The 27525-nt window shown below is 51.6% G+C and overlaps 1 protein-coding gene across 1 annotated transcript; it reads left to right on the plus strand.

Moving 5' to 3' along the window:
• On the plus strand, nt 1-27525 carry MLPH (melanophilin; the record flags this gene model as incomplete). The annotated part of the gene is made up of 17 exons (XM_084265265.1): nt 1-110; nt 4558-4779; nt 4967-5103; nt 6427-6465; nt 7470-7564; nt 8762-8890; nt 10518-10717; nt 12079-12235; nt 16727-16810; nt 18669-18857; nt 22058-22252; nt 24149-24304; nt 24448-24540; nt 25003-25068; nt 25223-25280; nt 26601-26698; nt 27106-27525. 17 exons carry the CDS (start codon nt 1-3, stop codon nt 27130-27132), a joined length of 2055 nt encoding a protein of 684 aa, XP_084121391.1. The 3' UTR covers nt 27133-27525.

Below are 27525 nucleotides of genomic sequence, written 5' to 3' on the forward strand. Positions count from 1 at the left end.
ATGGGGAGGAAGCTGGACCTCTCCAAGCTCACCGATGAAGAGGCCAAGCACGTCTGGGAGGTCGTCCAGAGGGATTTTGACCTGCGGAAGAAAGAGGAGGAGAGGTTGGAGTGAGTATCCGGCTGCTCGGTGACCCGCGGAGCTGGGGAGTGAGGGAGCCGCGGGTCTCCCCCCAGCATCCTGCTGCCTTGGGGGAAAGAGGGGTGGGTGGTAAAGTAACGCGTTGAAGGAGGAACAAACAGCACCTGGCTGTTAAAGTCTAACCGGGTGGTTAATGGGTGACGTTATCAGCGGAGGGGTGATGCATGGAGCTGGAGAAGGTGCGAACTGGCGCCGTGCTCCCGGCAGTGATGCAGATCGGATGTTTATGGGGACAAACAGCAGCCCCCCCGCACCCACACACCCCACCCTTCCCCCCCGCCCCCAGTTTAAGAAATGCCTTCGTGGGGCTTCTCGCTGGGGAGAGACCTCACCTTGGAGCGGAGGGTGGGATCTGGCTCCCTTGTGTTTCATGCAATGGCTCTGGGGACAGGGTTTCAGTGATTCAGTGGGTCCCAGGGGTCCATGGGCTCCTGAAGGATGCAGAAAAACACCTGAGAGGAGCAGTAAACCTGTTGCAGTAGCATTATATGTGTTCTACAGGGACCTGTGCTGTTCTGGTAAAGTCTGAGGGGCACAGATTGGGAAGAGGTTGAAAATCACTGGAGCAGCACTGAGTGCCCCTTCCAGGCTCTTATCAACAGCACAACGTGACAAAAGTGCTGTTTAAAAAAGTTTGGTCCCATCAGATTGTTTTGAACATGAGACAAACTTTAAGGCGGGGGGGGGCAGCTTTAGACCTTGTTTGGTAATTGCCTCAGGCATTGAACTCAGTGATTTCTTAACTCTGTCTGGAGAAGCTGTAGCATCCTTATTCAGGGGCTGGCCAAGTTCTCATTTTTATCCCAGTGAGATGACCCACACTCCAAGGTCAGTGTTAGGACCCTGGCGCCCTCCTACCTCTAAATTTTGTAAGCCAGAACTGGTGCTGATGGCACATAGATGCTCTAGGGACCCGGAGCTCATTGATTTCTCTATCAGATCCGAAGGGGAAAGGTAAGAGGCGAGTCCTCCTTCCATCCTTGTTTTGGGCATCTGCATGTGAGCTATGGAAACACCCCTGGAAAGCTTGCAGTCAGAACCCAGCTGTGTGGGAGCCTCTCCACTTAGCCACAAGAAGCTTTCTTGGTTTTTGTTGTGTGTTTTGGTTGGTTTGGGTTTTTTTTGTGAGGAAAACCCAGCATGTGTGTGGGAGGCAGAGATAACTCAGTATCATCATCAGCCTTCCTCTGCTGGTAGCTCTGAAGTGCAGGACAGGAGATCAGACAAGGGTGTTTACAGAAATTATCGCCCTGGAAAGGGCGAATACCTCCCTTATGATGGATCTGAGCTCTGCCTGAAGGAAGGAGGTGGGGACCCAAATCATTGTGTCCTGTAGCAAAGAAGTGGGTGAGAAGTGGGCTGCTTGACCTTGGCGCCAGACTGGTTTATCTGGGTCACCTCTGATGCCCCAGGAGGCTTCCAAATTGAATGTGAGAGGTGCTAAAGGGTGTTTGAGATCAGGGGAAGGTCTGGGAATGCTTCTGCCCAGCTGCTTAGGGGGAGCAGCGTCCCCTCCATCCCAGCAGCTGAGGCTTTTCTTTATAATTTTGCCATTTCATCCTGACCCATGGAGGGCTGGTACCAACCCATTTTAGGGTAGAGCCTGTTAGCTGGTCTGAGGCTTGGCTGCAGGCTCAGCTGAAGGCCACCCACTGGGTGTTTCTGTGATACCTGGCAAGGACCAGAGACCATCAGCCTGGGAAAGTCTGTGTGGGACACAGAGCTCTGTGAGTGCTTTATGCTGGTAACAAGCTGGGACACGACATGAGGCTACAGGAGACCCTGCAGCCTGTCCGTCAGTCAGTCACCCTGGGCTCTGACCGTCCCCATTTGCTTTTCTGTTGGCTGGGCTTGTCTCAGCCTGTAAGCCTGGAAGAAACGTTCTCCTCTCAGCGTGGGTCTTGTGGGTTTTTCCTTCCCTTTCTGCTGTTCCCCTGCCTTTTTCTTCTTGGCAGAAGCTATTCACTGACCCCGGACAAAGGCTTTGGCTGGCCAGAAGCTGCACAACCATGCGAGGGTAATGCTTTGCCCAAGGAATTTAATAATGGCCACTTTGTAGGGACTTCTCCCTGCTTCCTTCCATAAATATTCCTGCCAGGAACCACCCACCTGGGTTTTGGGATGGTTCCCCACATCTCTCCTGTAGTCCAGCTGGACTGATCCCCCTGCCACAGCCTCGGCATCCCATCGCCACTGATTTATTCTGCTGCAAGCTTAGCAAGTGGAGACCAGAAGCATGCAGTTCCTGTGGGTTTTAAACTGGTTTCACCAAGGCTTGCCCTTCCTCCAGCAGGTCTCCTGGGCAAGAGAAGGTGAAGGGATCGAACCAGTCCCTGAGAACCAGAAAAAGCAGTCCAGCACAAGATAGGATCCTGCTGGAAACAGCCTGAACATGGGGTGGGAAAAGAGTACTGAGCCCAGCCCCAGGGGTTTTCTATCTGGGGATTTGTTTTCAGTAGATGGGCATAAATTTACTGCCGGACACTTGCAGGTCATCTGGTCAACTTCTAGGATGGTGAATAGCTGAATATAGAAACTAGGTGCCCCGTTCGGCCTTTATACTGATTTTTTTACCTCTCCCACATTCTTGTTTAATGCAAGTTGGCATCACTGCAGTGTAAGAAAGACCAGCCTGGCGTGCTGGCAGCGAGCTGGCGATAAGTCTCCCCACACACACACCCCCTGAGATCTGATCCCTCATGTGCAAACTGTGATTTGGTCAAACAGAGATTAGCTTGGTTTGCGTTCACCTCATTCCCACTGCCAGTCATATCCCTGCTGCTCCCATGGACCACGCTGCGACACCAGCAAGGCTCCTGCTGTGGTCACCCTGGTGTCAGCCCATCATCCTGGTAGTTGGGGGCCACCAGAAGCATCGCTAGAATGCTTTGTGGTCCACACTGTGCTCCAAAAAGCAGCCTCCAGACCCAATGACCGGAGTTTTTTTGGCCTAGGCTGACTTCTGCTCTGGAAAAATGCAGCTTCCTCACACTGCCTGGGCAGAGAACTACCTTCTAGGACCTTCCCTACAAGTCAAACATTGACTCTCAGCCGTAGCCCCAAAGGCAAACATATTTGAGGCAGTGCGTGGCGCAGGGAATGAACAAACAGAAAACCTTTGAGCAGTGCAGCAGCTCCCCCCTCCACACTCCTTCTACAGCTCTGCAAGCATTTTACCCAGCCCTGGCTATCGCTGTGAGGGTTCAGCACCCCACAGACACCTCCTTGCATGAAGACCAGGTCTGGATAGTGAAGGGATTGCCAGGAGAAGGTGCTCTTGGAAAGCACTTATGCTGGCCAGGCTTTCATGGGACTGTCTTATTGTGTCCAGTTCTAGGCTCCCTGGTATAGAAAAGACAGGGATCTCCTGGAGAGAGTCCAGCAGAGGGATACAAAGGTGATTAAAGATCTGGAGCATCTCCCCTAGGAGGAAAGGCTGAGTGACCAGGGGCTGCTCAGTCTTGAGAAAAGAGACTGAGAGGGGATCTGATCAATGTTTATCAATATCTCAAGCATGGGACACAGGCGGAAATGGCCAGCCTCTTCTCAGTGGTCTGTGGGCACAGGACAAGGGGCAATGGCCTCAAGTTGGAGCACAGGAAGTTCCACACCGATATATGGAAGAACTTCTTCCCAGTGAGGGTGAGGGAGCCCTGGGACAGGCTGTCCAGGGGTGTGTGGAGTCTCCTTCTCTGGAGATATTCAAGACCAGTCTGGATGCCTCCCTGTGTGACCTGTCCTAGGGACCCTGCTTTGGCAGGGGGGGTGGACTCGATGATTTCTTGAGGTCCTTTCCAACTCCTACAATTCTGTGATTCTGTGATCATCTCCATCTGCTGTCCTCTGAGCAGCCAGCCAGGACCTTGTATGTCACTTCTGCCCTTAATAAAACCTCACCGAGTTTAGCACTGAAGGACTGGATCAAGACCCCTTGTAATCTTTCTTAATATCAGATTTATTTAAGAATTCTAGAAAGCTTTTGACTAATGGCTGGGCTTCAGGCTCAAAAGTTGGGTTGGGATGGGATGCAGCCAGAGACTCTGAGAAAAGCTGCTCTCCCGAGGTTCCCGGGATTTGTCATCGATACCCTCTGAAGCAAAACGGATAGTTATTGGCACAGCCAAATCTAACCTTCAATTTAAATGGCAGCAGAACTGGAGCCTGCTCCTTTGCCCGGCTTATTTAACTCGTGATTATGGTATTTATTCGATTTGGCCTGCAGCTGTTTCCACGAGCTGCGGGACTCGGGCTGTTCCCTAGAAAATCATTCCTGAAATGATGGAGGCGTGATGGAGTTTGCCATGTGAGAGTCTGCAGTGAAATGCCAAAAAAAAACTCAAAAAAAAAACCCAAAAAAACCCCAAGCAAACACCCCCCCCCCCCCCATTTTGACGTGTTTTGGGCTGTTGTCTGCAGGGAGCTGAAATGCAAGATCGACCAGGAGAGCAGCAAGAGGGAGTTCCTGACAAACCAGTCCCACCTCAACAGCACCCACTGCGTCCACTGCCTCCAGCCCTTCAAGTTCCTGCTGAACAGCAAGCGGCAGTGCCTGGACTGCCGCTTCTACATCTGCAAGAACTGCAGCCGCTACAACAAGAAGGAGCAGGGCTGGGTCTGCGATCCCTGCCGCCTCTCCAGGTACCGCTCCAGCTGTGGAGGGCAAGGCGAGCCCACCTCAACAAGGGTTGCCCAAACTCAGCCTCCCTCTGTGTTGATTAGAAAACAGGTTGTGCTGGTGTTCGGAAGCGGGTTTCTGGGTAAGGGGCTGGTCACCGTGAGCGCATCTGGGCTGACTCACCCATCTGTGCACCCTCTCTTTGGGCAGGATTGTGAAGATCGGCTCCCTGGAGTGGTACTATGAACACGTGCGGTCCCGGTTCAAGAGGTTCGGAAGTGCCAAAGTGCTCCAGTCCCTCTATGGCAGGCTGCAGCCTGGCCAGGGGCTGAACTCTGCATTTCTAGGTGAGGTTTTCCTTGTTCCTCCCACCCTGCTGCGCCCAGGGGCTGAGAGTGTTTTGGGATGCACTGAGTGAGGAGCATCAGTGCTGCTCTTGAGTGACACATGGTTTAGAGACCACGCACAGAGGTTCAGGATGGTGCATTCACACCAAGAGCAGCACAGCAGATCTTTTCCCTAGATTTTTTTGCCCCCTGTTAAGGTTTTGCTACAGGCTTGAGAGTATCTTGTGCCTGGTTTTAAAAGTCTCCTGTCCTGTAGTTTATAGGCCTGCCAGAGCTGCAGCTTTGACTTGTCTTTCTTTTTACCTGTCTCCATCACAGAGCAGAGCTTGTGAAATGAATCCAAGTTTAACCTGAGGGTCTAAAATATCCAGCTGGCTGCCGAAAGCAGGCACTGGGGGTTGTTTTTCCACATGATCTAATGGATTTTCCGGACAAACTGGTGATGCTCTGGCACTGACAAATTAGCGAGCTACCTGTCACCATAGCCACGTTCTTCAGGGCTTTATGGGTGATCAGCATGCCTGGGATTGCTCTGAAAGCATGTAAATATATGTTTAAAGCTGTTGTTAGGGTGTTATTTTTTATAGGGTATTATTTGTTGTTGGGGTATTATTTACTGGACAGCTGCTAGTGGCTATATGCTATATGAATGAGCTCCTGCAGTGCTGTTTCTGCTACCTTTGGAAACCAGTGTGGATTTTGTCCCCCCAGAAAAGCCCCCACAGATACCACAGGCACAATCCGATTCAGCTGATCCAATCGTTCTTCTACCCATGCTGCTGGCAAGCAGAAACATCAGAAGTAGTGTTGGGGGGTAGTGGTACTGGGTATAAAGTTAACGAACTGAGAGAGAGTTTAGGACAATTTAGGACAACCCAAGAGAAAACCCAGCCAAGCACAAGGCTAGCAGTGCTTTAGCCATCCTCAAATTGAGATTCTGAGGCCTTTTAAAAAACAGGACTATTCTGTTGATATTGCTTCATCAAGACTGGTGAATTGGCTTGACCCTCAAGCAAGCAAGATTCTCCTGCTGGAATGTGTCCCTGGTCAGAGGAGGTGCAGCCGGATGACTACTGGGTTTTGCGTTGGCCGTGCCTTCCCCTGCGCTCCTGGGCATGGTGCATTGGACTGTGGAAGTGGTGGCAATAAACTCTCCTGACTTGTTTAAAAGCCAGGACCCATTTTGCTTTCTCTAAAGGGCCTCCAGGTTGTGCCTGGAGCAAAGACTCCAGTTAACCGGAGCTCATAGGCTTGGTCCCTGCAGAAAATGTGTTGATATTTTTTTTTTCCTCCCACCATTTTTTTCTTCTTCTTTTCATTTAGGTCTTCATGACAGAGTTTATAGCCTGCCAGACATTAACAGTAAGTAAAAATAAAAGGAAATCACAGCTCATGACTGCTCATCTCAACACATGATGTCATACACTTAAAGCAGCCAGAGGTGTCTGTCCTGGAGGTGTTCATGGCCAGGTTGGATGGGGCCCTGGGCAACCTTGTGTAGATCCAGGCCTGGAGGTTGGTGGCCCTGCCTATGGCAGGGGTTGGAGCTCTGTGATCCTCGGGGTCCCTCCCAACCCAGATCATTCTATGATTCCATGCTCCTTAGGAGTCCTCACAGGAAAGAGTCACCTTGCTATTTGATGTAGGAAAAAGCATTTTTCTGCCTTGACTTTGGACTCGGTCTGGTACTTGTCCTGTTCCCAATGTACTGCTGGGCTGCTGGGGACCCAGAAAGGATTGGGTCACTGAGAGATCGCAGAGCTGACTGATGGGAACCAGGAATAGCAGAAATAGAGCCACACTGGGCTTAGCTCCAGGGCTTTCTCACACTGGAGTCACCTACATGAACCTCAGTGTGCCCTCTGCAGTGCAGGTGCCTTCATCTTCTTCCTGCTGTGGTCACTTCCACATCTGTGAGGGTGCACAGCTGGAAGGAGAAGCGGTGAGAGGCCAGGTCACAAGATCTTTTGGAAGACCAAGTGCTCAAAGTGGGCATCTGCAGTGCTGCCTGGGAACCGCACGAATCCCAGAGTTGAGCACACCAAGGACACTGCGTGCCAGCTGCAGCACTGGGGCTCTCTGGAGATCTTCCTGTCCCTTGTGTTAGGGTCACCTTAAGATGTTCCTGTCCCTTTTCCACCCTTTGTCCCTTTTCCTTTTCTAGGGCAACCAACTGGCCATGGTATAGTAGGCAAAAAGGGTTGTGTGTAGGTTATTTCTAATCTGGACTCGTACACCCCATAAAAGAAGGATGACCTTCTTGATGACAGATGCATTGGCGTGACCACCATGGGTGGGAACTTATCTCCCCCAGGATCAGGGTGCAGGAGCTGCCCATGTGCAGCGTGCTGTTGTCTCCCTTCCAGGTGAGTGCCAGCTCCTCACCAGTGGCGGCATTGGGGACGACAGTGAGGATGGAGACGACGTCCTTCATGGAGCTGAAGCAGAGTGCTACAGCAGAGTAAGCATTTTGTTCTGGGTGCTCCTCTGCCTTGTTCTGTGCCCTCAGCTGGTGCCGGCCTGCCTTGGGTGGTGATGGTGGTGGTGGGTAGTGGTGGCTTTCAAAGTCAGGTGTTTCTCTCTGTTTTGCTTCTCTGAGATGAGACACTCTCCCGTGGAGCTGAAGCAGAGTGCTACAGCAGAGTAAGCATTTTGTTCTGGGTGCTCCTCTGCCTTGTTCTGTGCCCTCAGCTGGTGCCGGCCTGCCTTGGGTGGTGATGGTGGTGGTGGGTAGTGGTGGCTTTCAAAGTCAGGTGTTTCTCTCTGTTTTGCTTCTCTGAGATGAGACACTCTCCCAGTTTGCATAAAAACAATCAAGTCAGTAAAACCACGAACACTTTTCCTCAAGGAAAAAAGCCCTCTTGGCACTGAGGAAGCCCCTAATTCCTAGGAAAGTCCTGTCTGTATAACACGAACCCACCTGGTTTTTCACCCCAAGCAGAAGAGATACCAGGCAGAATAGCAAAGCACTGCTGAGTTCACAATGGAGTCACCCCCAGGGTTTCCCTCCAGGTGAAATGCGGATTGTGAAGCCTGATAGGAACTGTGTTTATCCCCTGCAGCATATGTGGAACCTGCTGGTGTGCTTGAGACGCTGGTATGGTTACGTACATGCACACACCATCTCAGCCTGCAGCTCCGTGCTGCGTTTCACATGCTTGATACCTCATTTCGATTTGTTCCTGAAGGCAGTTGATGACCTCCCAAATATCTGGGCAGATCAGGCCTTGGCATCCTTCCTCTGAAGATGTGGAGAGATGCTTTGGGACCTGTAAGTGTCCCTCAGAGCTGTAACACGGCTCAGCCTTCCCATGGTGGGTCTGCAGACCAGGACAAAGCTTCTCACTGCCTGCTTCTGGCTGCAGTCCTGATCCAGAGGCTGTGGAAATCAGGGAACCCACTTTTCCAGGACTCCAACATTAGCACACTGGAGCCCTGCATACCTGGCTCCCTGCAAGCAGGGCAATGTCAGACCCAAATTTTCTCTGCAAAGAGCAGGAGCCTTGCCCTGTGCTGTGCAGACTCAGGCCAGCGAAGGAGACGCTGGCTCTCCTCTCAGGCAGTGAGAAGCTTTGTCCTGAGAAGCTTTGACCTTTCCTCAAGGTCAGCTGTGGTTTACGGTGAATTTTCCTTTCTTGCACTGCCTACGCTGACTAAGATGCGCAAGACAAAGCGCCTGCTGTCTGTCCATCCCTTTGATTTTGAACTGGACTCGGAGTACTCTGCTCAGTCTCGGCGCCAGTCTGTGCAGCTCTCTCCAGCAGCCAGCAGCCCGGATGCCTTCCAGGTACTGGGAGAATGCTTGGGGGGGGTTGTTTTCCTCTGCTCTTCCTCCTCGCTATCTCTGCAACCTCCTTCTTCAGCCTCTTTGAGGGATGATGCTTCCCATAGCCCTGCTTGCTATCTCTTCTCCCACTTCAAGCCCTTCGCCTCAGGCCGAGTCAGGCATAGGACATCTGACTGACGTGAGAATGAGTGGTAAGATAAGAAGGCAAGAGGCTTTCTGCAGACAACAGTTTTCTTGTGCTGTCCAAGGCTATGGGGCACCCTCATTTGCAGCCAGCTTTTGGAGGTACAAGGCTCAAGGGATGAAACAAAAGCAGACTCCTCTCCCATCAACCCATCTGGTGTGGGGATGTTTTTTCCTCCTGGTGGCACTGGAGATTCATGGCACTGGTAGCTTCATGGGTCACATTTGCCCTCCTGAGATTGAGACAACGAGTCAGTGTGACTGCAGGGATGGCACCTGCAAGGTGGGGGTCCCCATCAGTCACAAGGGAGAACATGGGGAGCACAAAACCTACACAAACACTGGTTATTTCCTTTTAGGACACTATATGTGTCTTAGCATTCAGAGCTCCTGACGGGAGCAGGACCCATGAGCTTTAGTGTCAGTGACTGCAGCGAGCTGTACCCCATGGTCCCAACAAGGGCTTGGGTTCAGATGTCCCCAGCTTCCAGCTCTGGGAGCAACGCAGATGGGGCTGTGCTGGATGTGGCAGAAGATCTTCCAGCCTGGGAAGCTTCAGAGCAAACTTTTGGGGCTGCTCTGGTTTGCCTTTCCTGTCGAGGTTTTTTGCACTTTTAAAACATTAAACAGCTCCTTCTTCCTTCTGAGGATGCTGCGATACTTTACTGCTGGGTGGAAGTAGGATGTGCTGAGATCTGTAACAAGGCTTGGAAAAACAATTCAAAAAACCCCACACCTTCCCACATCAATTGATAAAGAATTTGGATTGAACAAGTAGAGGTCCATTTGGGTCAAACAAGGAGATCCATTCCTTCCTTATCTAAGCTCATCCTCACACAGCAGATTTCAACCTGAGTCCAAGGAGGGCCGATCTCTGTCAATAAATCCCAGTTGTATTTATGAGGCACAGGTTATTTGTGGGGCAGAGGGTGGCTATGGATTGGGCGAGTGAAGGGGCATCATAGAATCACAGACCTCAAGAGATCATCAAATCCAACCCCCTGCCAAAGCAGGGTCCCTAGGACAGGTCACACAGGTCGGCGCCCAGACTGGTCTTGAATATCTCCAAAGAAGGAGACTCCACAACCCCCCATGGCAGCCTAGGTGATTTAAAAGAGCTGGGCATGGTGTTTTAAAAGACTTTGACGGGGGTGGGGGGGGGGGTGGGGAAGCTGGGGAAATAAAAGAGCTTTTTGCAGCCTCAGCTGAAGGGACTCTGCCCAGCTCTTGTAAGAACTCACAGTGCCCCCTGGCAGCGATGAGCAGTGGTGCTCAGGGCCCATCACCGAGACACACAAAGCTTTAAAATGGATTATTAGGCGTTATAAAAAGTCAGCCGATGCACGCATTGGAGGATAAAGCGAGGAGCTGTTGGCGAAGGGACGGGAGAGGCAGGGAGTTCTGGCTGGCAGCCGGGCACTCAGCGGCAATCCCTGTGTCTCAGTCTTTCCCAGATTTCCCCAACTCGCCCGAAGATGTCTCGCAGAAGGAGTCCAGGGTCACGGAGGCAGATCTAGTCTTCCACCACGTCTTGCAGGAGCAGGGGCCGGGAGTGAGCCCACCGGAGCAGCACTTCAGCACAGAGGTTCGGCTCACCGTCAATTCCCGGAGAAGGAGCCTGGAAAGAAATGTGAAACTTGGTAGGTGTCTCTGGCCAGGCTCCTCTTGTGCCTTGGGGGAAAGTGGCTGCAAGGGGTTGAAACAATATGAAAACATCCTTCATTCTGATTTATTATTATTTTTTAACAACCTCAAAGCCACTAAAAGGTTGGAGTGCCAAGGCAAAACATCCATTGGCAGAAGGGTTTTTTTCCTGTTTTTTTCTTTTCATGAAAGAATCAGCTCAAGTTATTTGGTTGCAATGGCCTAGCCTTGTCCCCCAAAGCCAGAAGGCTTGTTCTTAAGCTGTCAGAGGTCTTGTCCAGGCTGAAAACCAGGTGCGACATCACTACCAGAAGCCAGGCTAGAAAGGATGGGGCGTTTCCTCCTTCAGGCCAGCTGTGGATGAATTCAGCTGGCTGCCCAAGGGTGTCGTGGGTGCAGAAACTGTAGAGTTTTAAGGGGGCTTGAACTGGAGGCAAGCTCTGGGGGTTGCTAAGTAGCACCCTTGTAACTGGGCAGGGTGCAGGGTCTGTGGTTTCATGAATCTATAAATACTCTGCACTCTGCAAATGATGGTGCAGAATCTGCCTTTTACTGCTGGTGTTTTTCCTGCTGTGAGAGAAGAGACAGGAGGGTTGGGTACCAGCCTATGCACACGCAGCTATCGATTATGTATAGATATATAGATATATCTGTATCTATCTATCTGTGTGTATATAAATATATCTATATATATGTGTATATGTAGATATCTCTCCATCCTTCAGGTCTCCAACTGCTTGGCTGTATTTTCCAAGTGCTTGGTTTGATTTTCAGGGCATTAGGAAACCTTACCATGCGCTGTTGAAGTTCCTGGAGGGACACAGCATCAGCCTTCCCCTGGCCTGTTAATTCCATTTTGTCTCTTTGGTTTTGTCTCCTTTGAAATTCTCCTTTAAAAAGGGAATTTTTATATTCTCCTTTAAATGCTCTGTCCTAGACTGGTACCTCTAACCTGATGTAAACATCTTCCAGCACCTGAGCAAACCATGAAAGGCAGTGTCCAAGCCTGTGCTCTGACAAAATTGGGAAGAAAATAGCAGGTTTGGGTGGGGAATCTGGCTGTTTGGGGCATGAGAGAGCAAGGATGATACTCCTTGTGCCCACTGCTATCTTGGCCACACTGTGTGGGACCCTGCTGAGCTAGGTGTTGTGTGGCCACAGTGGATGGAGATGCAGCCTGGCCCAGTGTAGCCCTCCTTAACTTCAGAGATGTTCCATCTCCTGCCAAAGGATAGGAAGTGGGGTCTAGAGATGTGCCTCATTATTTGCTTGCTTTAAGGATGGGGCCTATGTCCAGGAAGGAGCTTAAGGGTGTTCATCTCTTGCACCTTTGTGCTGAAGTTTTCTCTCCCCAAAGGCAGCCCCTGGAACGAGCAGCCCCGGTCACGGTACTCAGCGGATATGGACACTTCTGATGAGGACATGAAGGGAGCCCAGATCCCTGCCTACCCACCCCATCACATGAAACGCCGGAGCAGAGCCTCCTCCCAGGAGAACACCAGCCACTCTGGGAATCAGGTACCACGCAGCTGTTGAACCTCTTGTGAGGAACCCCAAGTCCATGGCCAAGACTCTCTTGGCGTAAGCGGCCCTTGTTATCTGCATGGTGCAGGGTGGTTTGGAGGAGAGAAGCAGAGGTGGTGAATGAAGGTAGCCTTGTTAGCCAGGATGCACAAAGGTCACTTCGGTGCCCATGCTTCCTGTGTGCGGGTCCAAGAGGGAGCAGAGCAGATCACCGACCTCTGTAGGTTCAAGATCCCTCTCTCCTCCTCTTCACCTCTGCACCTGAAGGATCTGTGAGTGTACACACTTTGCCAGAGCCATACAGTGAGCCCGTGGGATGACCTAGGAGCTAGCTCATCTGGGCATCATGTCGCAGTTGCGTGGCACCAGCAAGATGAATGCTCAGGCCATGTGCTGGTCTCTGTGTTGTGAGGGACCTGCCAAGATGGTCATGAATGATCAGGGCCAAGACCTGACAAGGTGTGGTTACAGCTCTTTCATTAAGGTGAGGGAGGACAGGCTTTTCTCTGCACCATTAGTATGATGCAGAAGTACTCTGGAGCTCTCCACTTTGTCTCCCAAGCTCTTATCCCAGCCTTTTACACCCATGGGAAGGAGAAAGACCAGGCACAGATATTCCACTCTGCCCTTGCCACCATCACATTAACAAGCCTGCCTTCAATGCCATTAATTTTCCAGCCTGTTCTTATTAATCTGAGAGTTGTCTGTGGTTTTCTGCATCCCCAGAAAGACTTTCTTCAGACGGACATTTGGAGAGGGATATTTAATAAGCAGCAAGATCCTTCTTTTTCCTTTACAGTGCATAGTGTTCCTGCCCTGGCAGGACTGGGTCGGGATGACCTGTCACATATCTCTCCTGAAGGATGATAATAAGGGGAATGGTCTAGAGAAGGGTGTCAAAAAGGCTGCGAGTTTGTGTTTTGGTTGTCGAGTGAGGACCTGCAGTTCCTGATGCCACCTTTGCTAGTTGTGGGTGGTGAGAAAGGTAAAACATCCCTCAGAAGCATCATAAGCAGCAAAATGCAGAGTGGTGTTTGGCCACAGGTGCACAAGGAGAGACAGATGCCAGGCTCTGCTCACAGCTGGTGATCTTGCACATCCTGGAGCCCCACCCCCCCCTTTGAGCAATCAGTGCGGGGTGGGGGGGAATCAGTACCCACAACCATCCCTTGGCACCACACTTCATGTGCCTCTGTAGGAAAGCCCTTCCTTTGCCTTTTACTTCTTTCAGTGCATGATTTAACGAGTAAATGACATTCCTTTTTTAGTCAGCAGTAAATGGAAGAACCCTGGACTGGGTGTCCTTAACGAGGCCATGGTACGTTAGGCATGAAATGTGCATCGCACTTTGCAGTGGGGAAATGGGGCCAAATTCCTCCCAATGCTTCAGATGACTTCCTCCATCAGCTGGGCAAGCTCTCACCTCAGGGTGGTCCTCACCCTAATGGTTGCAAGACATCTTCTCACTCCCAATTTAACCCCATTTGCTCTTATGCCAACATCATTCATTAGCTTAAATAGCTCTTCATCCTTCCTGCCCTTTTGTGCTGCTGATGTGTTTACAGCTAGCAACCATCCTCCCACCAAGCCTTCTCCTCACCCAGCAGGAAAAGATCTGGCTGTGTGCTGGACCATTAACTTCAGAATGATGCACATGTGCATCGTCATCACAGTTGGCCAAGGGGACGCTGGGTACAAGCCCAAAGGAGAGAGAACATCCAGGATTTGGTGCCAGCTGACTCTGGTCTATCGGTAGAGCTGGAAGAGGTTCAGAAGAGGCTGATGTTCACCCTCTCATCCTGAGGTTTGAGATGGAGGAGGTGAGGCTGGCAGGAGGGAAGAAACAGGCCAGGAAGGATTTGGGACAGCGAGCAACAGAATATGATCTCCTAGGGAGTGAAGCAGTGGCTTACAGGCACTCCCAGGGTATGTCATGTAGCCATCATCAGGGCTTCTGAGATGTCCCAGGTCCTGATGGGACATCCCAGGGGACAGCAAAGATGTCTGCGTCCAACTCTGACTGCCCTGCTCTGCACCAGCAGCAGTGGTGGGGCTCTCTGGGAGCCCAGTCCTCCTTCTGCCAGTGAACTATTCCTGGAGCTGCTCTTCTCATACCCTTTGGCAATCCAAAATGTTGGCCTGAGGGGCATAGGATCCAGAAGCATATTTGCTAAATGCAGTTAACCCTGTACTGAATCTCATGGCCTGGTTTCCAAAGCGCTGTTTTCCTAGTAGACACCTTGTTGGCATCTGAGGGTTTCAAGAGATGGAGAGCTCAGTTCTTTGCCCTGGGTCACTTTGGCTCCACAAATGAAAGTTCTCTTCCCTTAGGGGTAAGTTCATCAAAATGTGTCTCATCTGAAAATGGGGTTTGCCTTTAATTCGGGAGAGGATACACTTTTCAGCACCGAACACAAGCCATTTAACTTCTTCAGCAGCAAAAGCAGAGGCTGTTCCCTAGCCCTCTGACTCCAGGAGCCAAAGGTGCTAGAACAAAATTTAGAACAAAAGAAGACAAAAACCCCAAAAGTCCACACTATTAAAAATGCCCTTATATCTGATGAGACCTAAAAAGAAGCCCTTATTCGGTAACTGCACATCTCTTTGCCTTTAGGTCTTTAGAAGGCACAAGGACTAAGCCCCAAGGTCTATAACACCCATTTACCACGTTTCTCCCTAAAGGCTGTTCTGCTGTAGCTCAAGGGAGCTTAGCGGTCCTGGATCCCCAAAGGTCTGGTGTCACCTTCCCTCCTCTTCTTTACATAAAGCTTCTGTTGGAGGTCTTGTGGATTTGAGAGCCTGGAGGCAGCACCTCTGCTAGAGTCACTTGCCTTCCTTCCCCAGCAGCAAGCAATAGCTTGTCCTACCTGACGTCTTCCTTAGAGTTTCTTTGCTTTGAGCACATCGACACAGAGGAGTATTTGCTAGCCTTTGCTGTGGGGACAGCTGGCGCAGGGCGGTCCAGCCCCTGACAAGGATGCACCTTAATGGGGTGACATTTAATGGGGCATTAAAACCAGCCTTGCTGGGGAAGGATGATCTGAAAGCAAACCCTCCAGCTCCTACTCTTGTAGCCCATCGTCAGCAAACCACATGCTGACCTTCCCCAGCCTCCGCGTTATGAAGGCACTGTGGTGCTTGGCTGCCCGGTTCATCACTATCTCTTCCTCTGAAGCTGATGGCCCACCCCAGACTTCTCATTGTCCCTGGCAGTGATGCAAGAGTCCGGCCTTAAAACAGTACTGAGAAACCACTTAGAGATGGATTGGATTGCTTCCTGCCCGTGGGTTTAATGCTGCTTAAAGATGTATTCAGTTTGGGACAGTAATTACAGCTCTCCACTCTCCGGCGTGTCAGGTTTTATATTCATCTTTCCTTAAGCAGATGCAATCTCTCCAAGCTGTTGTGAGGATCTAATTAATCGAACCCTAGGAAGCACAAAAACTAAGTGAGAGGATGGAAATGTTATAAAAAACAAAAAACAAGCCCTCACATCTCTTTGTTTAGTGCATTTACTTACTGCATTTGCTGCTGCTTCGCCTTTGAATGGGAAGCAGCCACTCAGAACAGGAGTGATGTGGGAGGTCATGTTTTATCTAGATAAAATGGGCAATATTCCTCATCATTTGTGGTTTATTTGTTTGGATCAAAGGAGAAAGACTTTTTTTTTTTTACTTTTTTTTTTTTTTCAAAGAAAGAAAAGCTGCTCTTTCTAAAAGGTAAAAAAAGAAAAACCCAAACCAACCAAGCTGCCTTTTATGTTTTCAGTGATTTAACCACAAAAATTTGTCTCGGCTCTTCAGCATGGAAAGCGACTTCTCTTTGATTTTCAGGATTTTATCTCTTCTCTTCGTGCCACTTGGGGTTTTTCAGTTGGAAGAGTGAGGGAGCATCCTGGTTGATGAATTTCAAGTGCGTTGGGGAAAACTTTCAGATTTAGTTTTCTTGCCTGGAATTTTTCACGGGAAATCCTTACTTTCTTCCCTCTTCCTTTCCCACACTGTGATGGTGGGGGGGTGATGGGGTAGTCGTTGCTTGAAAAACATGTTAACAGGAAGTGAAAGATGTGGTTTACTTGGATTTGGGGTGTCACATGAGTGGCTTCATTACAGCGTGATGCTTTTGTCTGGACAAGGGACACAATGGGGACAGGGATGTGATTTATGGTTGTTGTGTCAAAGCTACCAATGCACCGGTGGGAATTGTGGTGTGCTGGGTACTCGGCATTGCTCTAAATTTTCCGGATTTGAGCAGAGGCCACTAACCTCTTGGAGCTCACTGGGGTATCCAGTGACATTTTTTTCCCTCCCCATGACTTTTAACTCAGCCCACGGTGGTGGTGGGGGTGGTGGTGGTGGTGACTTGCTGCTTGCTTTCTTGTGCCAGTTGTGCTGTTTCCTCACCGTCCAGGCACCGGTGGCTGGTCTGTTCCCTTTTCTCTTTCTCTCTCTCTTTCTCCCTCTCTCTCTCTCTGCTTTTCTCCAGATTCATGAGCTCAACAAACGCATGTCAGCAATTGAACGTGTGCTGAATCGCTTGGAGGAAAAAATCCTGGTGCACTCTGACGAGGTAACTGGGCAGAGCCAGGGTTACTCTCTCTGCAGGGAGGGAGTGGGGTGCCCTGCCGATCCCTACCCCTTGGCATCTGAGGGGCTTCTCTGAAGCACATGGCATCACAGGGAGGAAGTCAGGCAGACAAAAATGTCTCAGCTTGGTTGATGTTTTTAACCCTCCAGTTTGGCCTTGGGGTCGCTTCTCTAGTGCCAGGTGATGCGGTGCCTTAGGGAACGTCGTATGGCAGGGCGGGAGCAAATTTAACCCACAGCATTTGGGTCCCTGTGCAATGTGGTGCCTTTTTTACTGAAACAGTTGTCATGGCCTGGCACAGGCTGCCCAGGGAGGGGATTGAGTCATCGTCCCTGGGTGTGCTTAACAGACTGGTAGATGAGGTGCTCAGGGATATGGTTTAGCATAGGACAGGAATGATTGGACTTGATGATCATAAAGGTCTTTTCCAACCTTGTGAGTCTGTGATTCCTTGCTCCTTCTGCACAAGGAAAATTGGGGTTTGGGTTGATGCTCGATGGAACACTAGTTTTTGGGGGTATTGTGAGGTGAGTGGTGATGCAGAATCAACTAATACCTAAGGGGAAACAACCTGGTTATCGTGGACATGAGGTTGGAGTCAAGAAGGATTTTTGTATCTCTTCTGAGCTGCTCTGGCCTTACCATGCCATCAAGCTAAATTAAGGTAAAGCTGGGCGGCAGCGTAGAATCTGTGACTGCTTAACATTGATTTTGGGTGTCTAATTTTAGACTGCGCGCTCTCCCTTCATGTGAACCCGTCACCCTGAGTTTCTCTGGTGGGTTGATGGCTTCGGTAGAACGGATGGTGATAATTAGAGAAGTCTCCTAGGCAGAGATGAAACAACACTGTATCTTCTTTTTATTTCCCCTTAAAGTGATAATGGGGATGGCCATGTTTGTAGTCATCCAGCGTGTCTGCCAGTAAATCTAGCTGAGGGAGTAGGAGATGTATGTGTTTGCAGGTTCTTGTGCTTTATTTCCACGCCCAGGGTAGATCAGAGTAGAGGCAACAGGTCTAAACAGCTGCAGGGCAGGTTGAGTTTCACTACTAAGCAAAGCTTTCCAGCAGAAAGGAGAGCAGAGCCTGGGAATCGGTTCCCTGGGAGAATGATTTCCTGCTGCAGACGCTGTTGTTCAAGGTCGTTATGAATGGCTTGGACAAAAACCCACCAGGTATGAGGCAGATAATTGCACTCCTGTCTTAACACAAAAGGGCAGCAGGTTCGGTAACTTCTGGAGATCCTTTCCAGTGCCTGGGAGTTTTAATAGGATTCTTTTCCAGGTACCATGAATTTCACCTGATAATGGGGCCAGGTGGAAAGATGCAGCAAAATATTCTCGTTGCAAATAAGGTTACCCGGAGGCTCTGAAAGCTGCCTTGGGGAGCAATAGTTTGTGTGGCAGCTTCCCTCAAGCATGATGGGCCATGTCTTTGGGTCGCTGTGGTCTCTGACCTCAGTTCCTAATGAAAACGTGGTGTTTTTTGGCCCCAAATGCCTCTTGCAAACCCTTTTTTATGGGGGAGAAAGGGAAATTTTTCACAAGGAAAAACAAGCCAATTGGGGGTGGGGGTGGGGTGGGGAATGGAAGCTCCTTAGATCAAAGGTTTGTACTCCTCAGCGTGGAGCTGGAGTGCAGCTTGCTGGGCTCTGCTGCTCCTCAGGTATCCTGTCTACCCCTCCTGAAAATGGGGTTTGCAGAGGGAGCTCAAAGCCCCCTTTGCAAGGTCCATATGTGGCACGCCTCAAGCTGCCAGTCCTGGTGAGTGTGTCTGGACCTGGGTACATCCCAGTGTCTGCCACAGGAGACTTTACACAGCTCTCTTCTTCTGATCCTTCAGTCTCTGGCCCCAGAGTCCCAACCTGATCCCGATGCCGAGGAGGAGGAGCTGAAGAGGAAGCTGGAGGAGTTAGCCAGCAACATCAGCGACAAAGAAATCTCTTCTGAAGAAGAGTGTGAAGAAAAGAAGACAGTGAAGAAACTAGAGATATGTTCCTCCAGTGATGACATGGCCAGAGATGCTCGAAAGGTAACCTGTGTCCTCCACCATACCCATGGATGTCCTCCCACCTAACCATGGATGGATGGGCTCCATCCATCTGTGGTTCCTCCTGCTCTCAGTGGCTCATAGCTTACACTGTGGTAAGGCATCTGGGAGAATTTGTTGGGTACCTGCTACAGCTCAAAGTGTCTCCTCCAGATCTGTCAGCACTCCTGCACTACACAAGGGTCTCCCAAAATCCCTGGTCCCACTTTCACTCTGCTAGGTTAGCAACTCCTGTACTTACAGTGCTGTGCTGGCTTCTGTCCCCTATGCGGTGGGTGATCCATGGGGCCAGGGGCCAGGGAGAGGAGGAGGGACCACAGTATCTCTGCAGCCCCATTCCCGTCAGCTCAGAGGATCTCTCACCCACGGTGGCTCCGCTGTATGCCCCTGGCTGCTGGGTGCATTTTGAAGATCTGCCCATGTATCCCTGTGATGAGACTGGAGAGGTTCTCATTTGTGTGCAGCCTTGCAGGGGAGAATTTCTTTCCTGTCTTCATATGTGAGGGCAGACCTTGTGCATCTCCAGTTGTACAGAGACAGTCCATTAGCACCAAACAGAGTAGTTAGTGCTCCTCTTGGTTCTCTAATGGCTTGTTTGTTCATCCCCTTCCTTCTGCCTCAGCCATGGGTGCCTTTGCTGATACATCTACCTCTGGCATGCGTGGCAAAGGAAGAATCACAGAACTTTAGGAGTCAGAAGGGACCTGGAAAGACCATCTAGTCCAACTCCCTGCCAGAGCAGGATCACCCAGACTAAATCACACAGGAACGTGTCCAGGCGGGTTTGAATGTCTCCAGAGAAGGAGACTCCACAGCCTCTCTGGGCAGCCTCTCTCAGGGCTCTGTCACCCTCACAGTGGAAAAGTTTCTCCTTACATTCACATGGAACTTCCTCAGTTCCAGCTGCACCCGTTGCCCCTTGTCCTGTCACTGGCCATCCCTGAGAAGAGCCTGGCTCTGTCCTCCTGACTCTCACCCCTTATGTATTTATAAATAAGGTCACCCCTCATTCTCCCCATCTTCAAGATAAAGAGGTCCAGCTCCTCAGCCTGTCGTCATGAGGAAAGTGTTCCACTCCCTCTATCATCTTGGTGTCCATGCGCTGGGCTCTTTCAAGGAGTTCTGTGTTGTACTTGGACTGAGGGGCCCAGAACTGGACCCAACATTCCAGGTGGGGTCTCCCCAGGGCAGAGTAGAGGGGGAGAAGGACCTCTCTTGACCTCCTAACCACCCCCCTTCTAATACACACCAGGATGCCATTGGCCTTCTTAGCCACAAGGGCACATTGCTGACTCATGGTCATCCTGAAAGCAGGGGTAACTGTGCTGCTCCTCTCCTTTCCTTCCAGCCAAGGTTGTGGAGCCTTTCAAAGCCATCAAGGTTCTCTTTAACAGGCTTTTGTTCCTAAGCCTTGCAAGGTAAAACCTGGGTGCTGCTGGGCTTGGGGAGTTCACCTGTGTGGGCACACAAGGTGTGTTTAGCAGGTCTGCTTCAGCTATGAGTCCCTACACAGCTTTACATCATGTTTGGGGATTAAAACAAACAGCTGTTCCCAGGGCAGCTCCTTTCACGGTGTTGGGTACCACTTGCCATTCTTGCCAGCCCCGCATCAGCGGTGCGCCGCATCCTTTACCCAAAGCCTCCTTGACAGCCTCCTTTGTGCTCCAAGCTGCTTTTAGACAGTTGCTGAAGCTAGGCTTCCCTGCCACCCCTCAGCTGAAAGATGTGCAGCTTCTTAATAAACCATTTCCAGTTAATTGCAGCACAGGGGACAAGTGGGAACGCACCGAGCCGAGGTAGGTTTAATTCCCCTGTGAGCTGCTGCTCCGTGGCAGAGACACACCACCCGAGCTGTGCTCGGCTGTAGGGAGATGCTAGTGGGGTATCGACACCAGCAGCTTTGTTCTTGCAAAACAAAGCCCAGATTTTCCAGGTTTGCTACTTTCTTTCACCAAAACCTGGCCACGAAGCAGGGAGGACGCAGGCACGGTTGTTGCCTCTCGGTGGGGTCACACTATAGGACAGCTGGGTTCCAATAGCAGAGCCAAATCCAAGATGGGAAACTCAAATTCTTCTATTTAATCTCGTGGAGACACTCAAACGCCCTTGTGCATGAGTTAGGAGTGCCTGTAGTGAAGTAGGCTGCATCAGCATGGGTTTTTCCACAGTGACTTTCCTTATACAAGCCCCAGGCTTTGATTTTGCACAACTCTTGAGTTTGTTTTTATGTTGAGTTCTCTGCTCCGGTCAGGAGAAAGTCTTCTAGTTTGGAGGATACTGTGAGGGAAGCAGACGCTCCTAATGGGAAATGTTGGGAGAAAAACAACTCCTCTGCTCCATGGAGGCACCATAAAATGATAAAAACACTGGCTGGTTCTCTGCAGGACGGCTTGCCTGGAAACACGTGCAGGTGTAAACACAACTGTTTGTCTTTGCTGCCAGCACATATATCACCCCCCCATCTCCTTAGTTTCTAGGAAATTATCAGCTGAGTGAGAGGTGATGAGTTTCTTGGGTCTGTTTTTACATGTGCTTAGTGCATTTATCGAGCAGAGAGCAGCACTTAGGAGCGTTATTGCCATGGGTGCTCCTTGGGGTGGGATGGGGACATTAGTTCCCAAGTTCTGCCGGTCTGGCAATACAATAATATTATGGGATGGTTTGTTGGTTGGGGTTTGTGGGGTTGGGTTATTTTGGCCACAAACTTAAGGAGTTGTTTGCATCTGTGCTCAGGCCTGCTGAGTTGTAAAGCAATATGCTGCAATTAGACCTTTAACTGCCCAGTAACTGAGTGGCCTTCAGGTGGCTGGGTGCTGTCCCGCAGCTCCGGTGGCACCGCTTTCCAGTCAGCCACACAGTCCCTCGATAACGTCTTTTCCTGAGCCTTTTGAGATGACTTCTTTCGTCGCCATCATCCCCCAGAAAGCACGGGCTGAGATCAAAGCTCTGCTTTAGCCACGTACCCATCTCCCCTGAAGAGCCCTTCAGGAATGGCACAAGCCTTTTAATTACCTCTTCTCCGGCTTCCTCCAGCTCCCAAAGGTCTGATGCCCCTTTCACCCCCGACCTGTGCTGTCTCGTACGCTGCATTAAAATAACGTCCTTATGTTTCTTTCTCCTCCTCCCCCACCCCATCCCACCCCTCCCCGCGCTCCGCTTTGGATGTGCCGGGTGTTACGCAGAGGTCGTCGGCTCAGGCTTTGAGCGAAATCACGGCCAAAGTGCTGAGAGCCATAAACGCCACGGAGAGAGCCGCGTGCGAGTCGTTGCACGAGGAGGGCCAGTGCAACGGCAGCTGTGCCCGCCCCGTGGGGCAGCTTCCCAGCCCGGGAGATGGGAAGGAGGTAGCTGAAGTGTACCGCGAGCTCGAAGAAAATGTAAGGTTCATGACAGCTTCCTGCAAGCAGGGAGAGCATCAAGGGGGTGGGAATACAGAGGAAAACATCTTCCCCCCCCCCCCCCACCCCTCCAAAAAAGACTTCTTGACAGTGGGCTCCCCCAAAAAAAAACCCCAAACTTCTTGACAGGATCTAGGTCAGCATTAAGAGGATGGCCACTGCAAAAGGATTAAAGTCTGAGAGTGGCAAGGGATGTTTTATGAGGGAGGTGGCACAAGGGCAAGTGCTGATGCTCTGCCTTTGTGGCTTTGGTCCCTGGTCCCCTGTGGGTGAGTGCCAAGGAGAGAGGATGAGTGTGGCACCTGGCTTGCTGTGGCATCACTTTGCCAGACTTCAGCATCCCCGTGCTTCAGCTGCCACAAAAGCTTTTGTGCCGCTTCTCGCTCTTCCCTTCGGTGTGTCGTGTCCCCCCCAGCCCCAGCACTGTGTTTCACCATGGTGAGGATAGCGTGACCTACCTGCTGGCTAAGGCTGATGCGTGCCTGGGACTGGTGAGCTGATGCAGGCGATACGTTTCCATTGAGAGCATAATCCCCTGCTAGGTTTGCCTGACTGTGTGAAACACCAACGGTTGTTTTAGTTGCTGTAGAGCCCCTACGAATCAATTCCCTGAGTGAAATGGATTGTGTTTGCTCACCGTGTCATTTACAAAGCTGTAAAGAAACAGCTCAGAGACAGGGGTTGGGGGGGGGGTGGGGGAAAGAGTCACATCTCCATCTGGATGGTCGGGTTTTGCTGTCAGAAGCATCCTGCGCTGAGGAGCAGGGTTTTACAGCATGCACTGCAGTACGTTTTGGGTAGAGGATGGGCCCCGGGGCGGGGAGTGGGGTGCATCCTGCTATGTCCTCAGTGGCCTGGCTCACTGCTCCCAAGGGATGCCACCCACCTCAGAGGATACCGGGAGAATTTGATGGCCCAGAACCAAGTTGTCTCCATTTCACAGGTAGCACCACAAATATTTGCAGTCTGTTACAGCCTCAGGGTGGGGAGGGGGCACTTGCAGGGAGTGTTGCTGTGATTTGGGTGGATGCTGGGTACTTGAGTGTGGGCAGCGAGATGTGCCAGCCAGTTCCACACAACGCCCAGCCCGGGAGAAGTGGAAGTAGCTGGAGGAGCAGGTGTTGCATCAGCAGCACAAAGATTTTGGGAGTGGTCAGCAACACAGTGGCCACAACCCATCCCGTAGCTGATGTGGTTGTGTACTGATGTATTAAGGTCTCCTACATTGCTTTGCTCAGACTTGCATCTTTGTGTAGCCCGGGAGGAGGCAAGTGACAGCAGAACTGATGATGAGGCATGTCCTTTTACCCTTCTTATCTAGGCAGCAAAGGTAACATGTTGCTTCCCATAGCCACTACACACCCCCAGTCAGCACCAGTTTTTGTGCAGTGCTGCCTTTTGCAGGGCCAGACTCCCAAATCCTGGCCCTACTCCCAGGCACCCAACACAGACACCCTCAAAATAAGACCAAGCAGATATGGGAAGTCAAGTCTTTCTCCTTCCCAGCTCATTGCCACCATGGGACATGGCAGCCCAAGCCTGTTCGCAGGCGCCTGCCTCCCCTCTGAAGATGCTGATGGTTCTCAAGCAGGACACCCAGTTTTGGTCCCTTCTGTGTTCCTTTTGAGCCTTTTACTGCTTTGTCCAGGTGCTAATTGCTCTGGAAAAGCCCAGGGAAGGGAGGAAATGAGGAAAAACCCTACCAAGAGCTGACTGGTACCCTCTGTGCTGGTTTTATGGTCATAAAATAGTGGCAGGAGCTGTTGTGCCTGGGGCTGCAGTCACACCAGGGGAGAGAGACTCCGGGAAGGGTAACTCTGCAATGTTGTTTATTTGTATTTTATTTTAATTTTGTTGTTTCTTCTTGCGTTTCAGGTGTACCTGACTGCTGGGAAGACCTACCAGCTTGAGAAGACCCTGAAGGAGCTTGAGGAAGGGGCTCAGCACAGCGGCACTACCGACTCGGAGCTGTCAGAGCTGGAGGACAAAGTGGCCTCGGCAGCTGCTCAGGTGCAGCAGGCAGAGAGCGAGGTGAGGACTCCACACCAAGACCTGCGCTGCCCAGACCCTTTGACAGCAAACGACACTGGTGATGGATCCTCCGGTCACCATCTGTAAGGGGTTTGTTGTTAGTTTGTTTGATTTGGTTTGTTTTTTCCTCCTCCCCCTTAAAGATATCGGACATTGAATCTCGGATTGCAGCGCTGTCGGCAGCGGGGCTGACAGTGAAGTCTGTGGAGAAGGCAAGGAAGCAGTCCAGCAGGCAGGTGAGCATGGAGGATGGTGGGTATGAGAGGTTCCCAACCCACACATGTGTTTCCCTGGGTGGTTGGTGCCATCTCTGGGTGCTTGCAAAGGGCTACCGGGTTTGCTGAGCTGTGCCCAGCTCCCTCCGTGCTGTCATGGGTGCTCCTTGGGGTGGGATGGGGACATCAGTCCCAGGTTCTGCTGGTATGGCAATATAATAATTTTGTGGGTTGGTTTGTTGGCTATCCTGCTGAGGACAGGGCCAGGGGGGTGGAATGCCAAGTCCCTACACATGCCAAGGGAGGATTTGGTACCTAGGGTGTTCTCCATCAGGAAGCGTTGCAGCCCTGGCAGCAGGATGCCACTTTTCCTCCCTGTAGGACCAGGTTGGGCTGATCACAAAAGAGGTGAAAAGGCAAAGACTGAGTCATCTGCCCCCTCTACAGCCCCCCAAAAAACCTCTGCCCTTCCTCTGCCCACAGGTTGCCTGCCTCCGCTCTCCTGGTCCCACCAGCAGCAGTGCAGGGGAGTCTTCGGATGATGTTAAAGTGAGTATGTGCTGGTCCTGGTGTGGACGAGCACGGCATTCAGCCTGGGGACAACCTGGATCTCCGGGGAGCCGCTCACACAATGGTGGCTGCAGCGCGGACCTCTGTCCTCCCATCCCCTTCCCCACAGCAGGCTGCTCCTCCTCTCTTGCAGGTGATGCTTGGACCACAGGGCTTCAGGAGGAAGTTCAACAGCCCCCTGGAAATCACCAGTAAGGACCACCACTCTGCCCAAGGGATGTGTGAACCTGTGGGTGGATGGGCTGTGCTTTGGAGGACTCCTGGTCTTGTCTGTCTCCATCCAGTTTGTGCTGCACTGGGGGTCCCCTTCCCTGTGCTCATAGGGGATAGCTTTAGGGGACACCAGGATTTGTTCTGCAGCTGGGGCTACTGTGGCAGCCTAGAGTCCAGGGAGACATCTGTGTCACTTCACTTGTGGCATCTTTCAGCTGTTGGACCTCAAAGCTGTGCCTAAGCCCATCACCTCTTCCAGCAAGGAAGAAATTGCTATTAGGTCACCTTGGGGGAGGTATCCTTGGCCCTGTTGCCCATCTGGTCTCTGGTGGGGGTCGAGAGAGCCTCCACAGCCCAGCTATGATGAACAGCAGCTTGGGAGTGCTTTGGAGTGCTTTGGAGCAGGCAGTGACCTGAAACTTGGCACGGCAGCTCGTATGGCAGGGGACAATCACTGGAACTGTCTCATCCTGACCGATATCAGCAAGACCCATTAGGAAATGGCTTTTCTATTTCTCTCTTATCTCAGCTCATAAGCTTAAAGGCAGAAAGAATGGCTCTCCTTCCAGATAATGGAAGATGAAAGGGGGAAAAGATCGTTTAATGCAGAGAAGGAATCACATTCCCCCTGTGTATCCAGGCGATCAACAGCCCTGTTTCCCAGGCTGAGGCTGGTAGGCAGAAAGGTCCCTTTGCCTCATGCTGAGGAGAAGCCATCCGCTCGCCTTCCTGCAAAGGATAGGCAGATAAAGGCAGCGTGGTGAACACGTCAGCCAAGCAAGGAGATAGAGGGATGTACAGTTGGGATGAACGTCACTTGGTGAGCCTAATCCTCTCTGCCTGATCTGGGCAATGGGACAGCTCCATCTCCTGACTGCCCTGCCCACAGGTCAGTCACTTGCAAAGATAGGTCTCCAAAGGTGCAGCTGGTGGAGGTCAGTGGCAGAGGAGGAGAAGTGACTTAGTAGATCAGGAGAGGGTCGAAGCCTTGCGGGACGAGAGCTCCTCGCTGCCTAAGCCTTTGCTGTGCCGCAGAAATTACCAGAGCAGAGGTCTTGGCAGTTGGCCACTGGCAGACTGACCTGGCTCACATGGTGCTCTGGAAAGCCAAGTAGCTGCAGCTTTTTGCCTCCCTGTTGCCAGAGGGCTTCCCACCACCCTTCTGGAGAAGGAATTGCAGTTGTGCATCCAAAGTGATAGGAAGCAGGGGATAGTAAAACCCAAGTGTCTTGGTGGGTAGTTGAAACCTCTGGTGAGGGGATGAGGATCTGCTGCCCACCTCCCTCCTTTCACTACAGGTCTTGATGACTCCTTTGACCGCAACTCTGCTTACCGTGGCTCCCTGACACAGAGAAACCCCAACGGGAAGAACAGGAGAGTGGAGCGGCTCTTTGCGGTAGGAACCCAGCCGTGCAAGGAGGTGGCTGGCCTGGGCTCCAAATGGGACCTACCTCCCTGGGCTTGCATGGAGGGATCAGTCCCTCCCCATGCTCTCCTTGAGCTCGTGGAGCCTCAGGCTCTCAGCATTGGTCTCACCAGGCTGCTCGGTGAGGGCAGCCACACCTGGGCATTGCCCCTCACCCTGGGGTCTGGGGTCAGAAGAGCCAGGGCAGGGGGGACCTCAAACAAGACGTACATCTTTGAATTCCTGATGCCTGTGTGGCCTGTGGGATGTGGGAAGTCCTTTCCCTGTGCAGTGGCAGCTGGAGGGGACAGGGAGTGCGCTGGCCTTGTCTCCTGAAATGACTCGGGGTGGCCCAGGCACGGCGGTGAGCTGAGGTTTCTCTCTCTGGTGCTTTGCAGAAGCCTGTGATGACCCACCTGTCCTGAGGAGAGGGGGACCCTCCTGCCACCGCATTTCACTGACGATTCAAGACCTCAGCCTCGCCGCCACCTTTCCTGCCATGCTTGCTCTCCCTTCTTCTGCTCCCATCTCTCCCTGAAACCCCACACAGGAGGGAAGCCAGAGGCCGTGGGCAGGAGTCTTGCTGGGAGCTGCTGGGGAGAGGAGCCGTAGGATGGGGGTGAGGACACGTGGCCAGGGGCTCTCACAGAAGTGCGTGGGCATGGGACCTCAGCTTTGGGCAGCTTTTTGGTACCAGGTCAACCAAGGGGACCAGAAGGATGCCACAATCACTGCGCTGCTGTCAACTGCCCCTGTGCTCTCCCAGGATGGTGCCAAGCGGGGAGTTGACAGCAAGCAGGGGATGCCCTCAGGGTGGA

This window comes from Gallinula chloropus (genome assembly GCF_964237585.1).
Source record: "Gallinula chloropus genome assembly, chromosome: 5".
NCBI classification, from domain to species: domain Eukaryota; kingdom Metazoa; phylum Chordata; class Aves; order Gruiformes; family Rallidae; genus Gallinula; species Gallinula chloropus.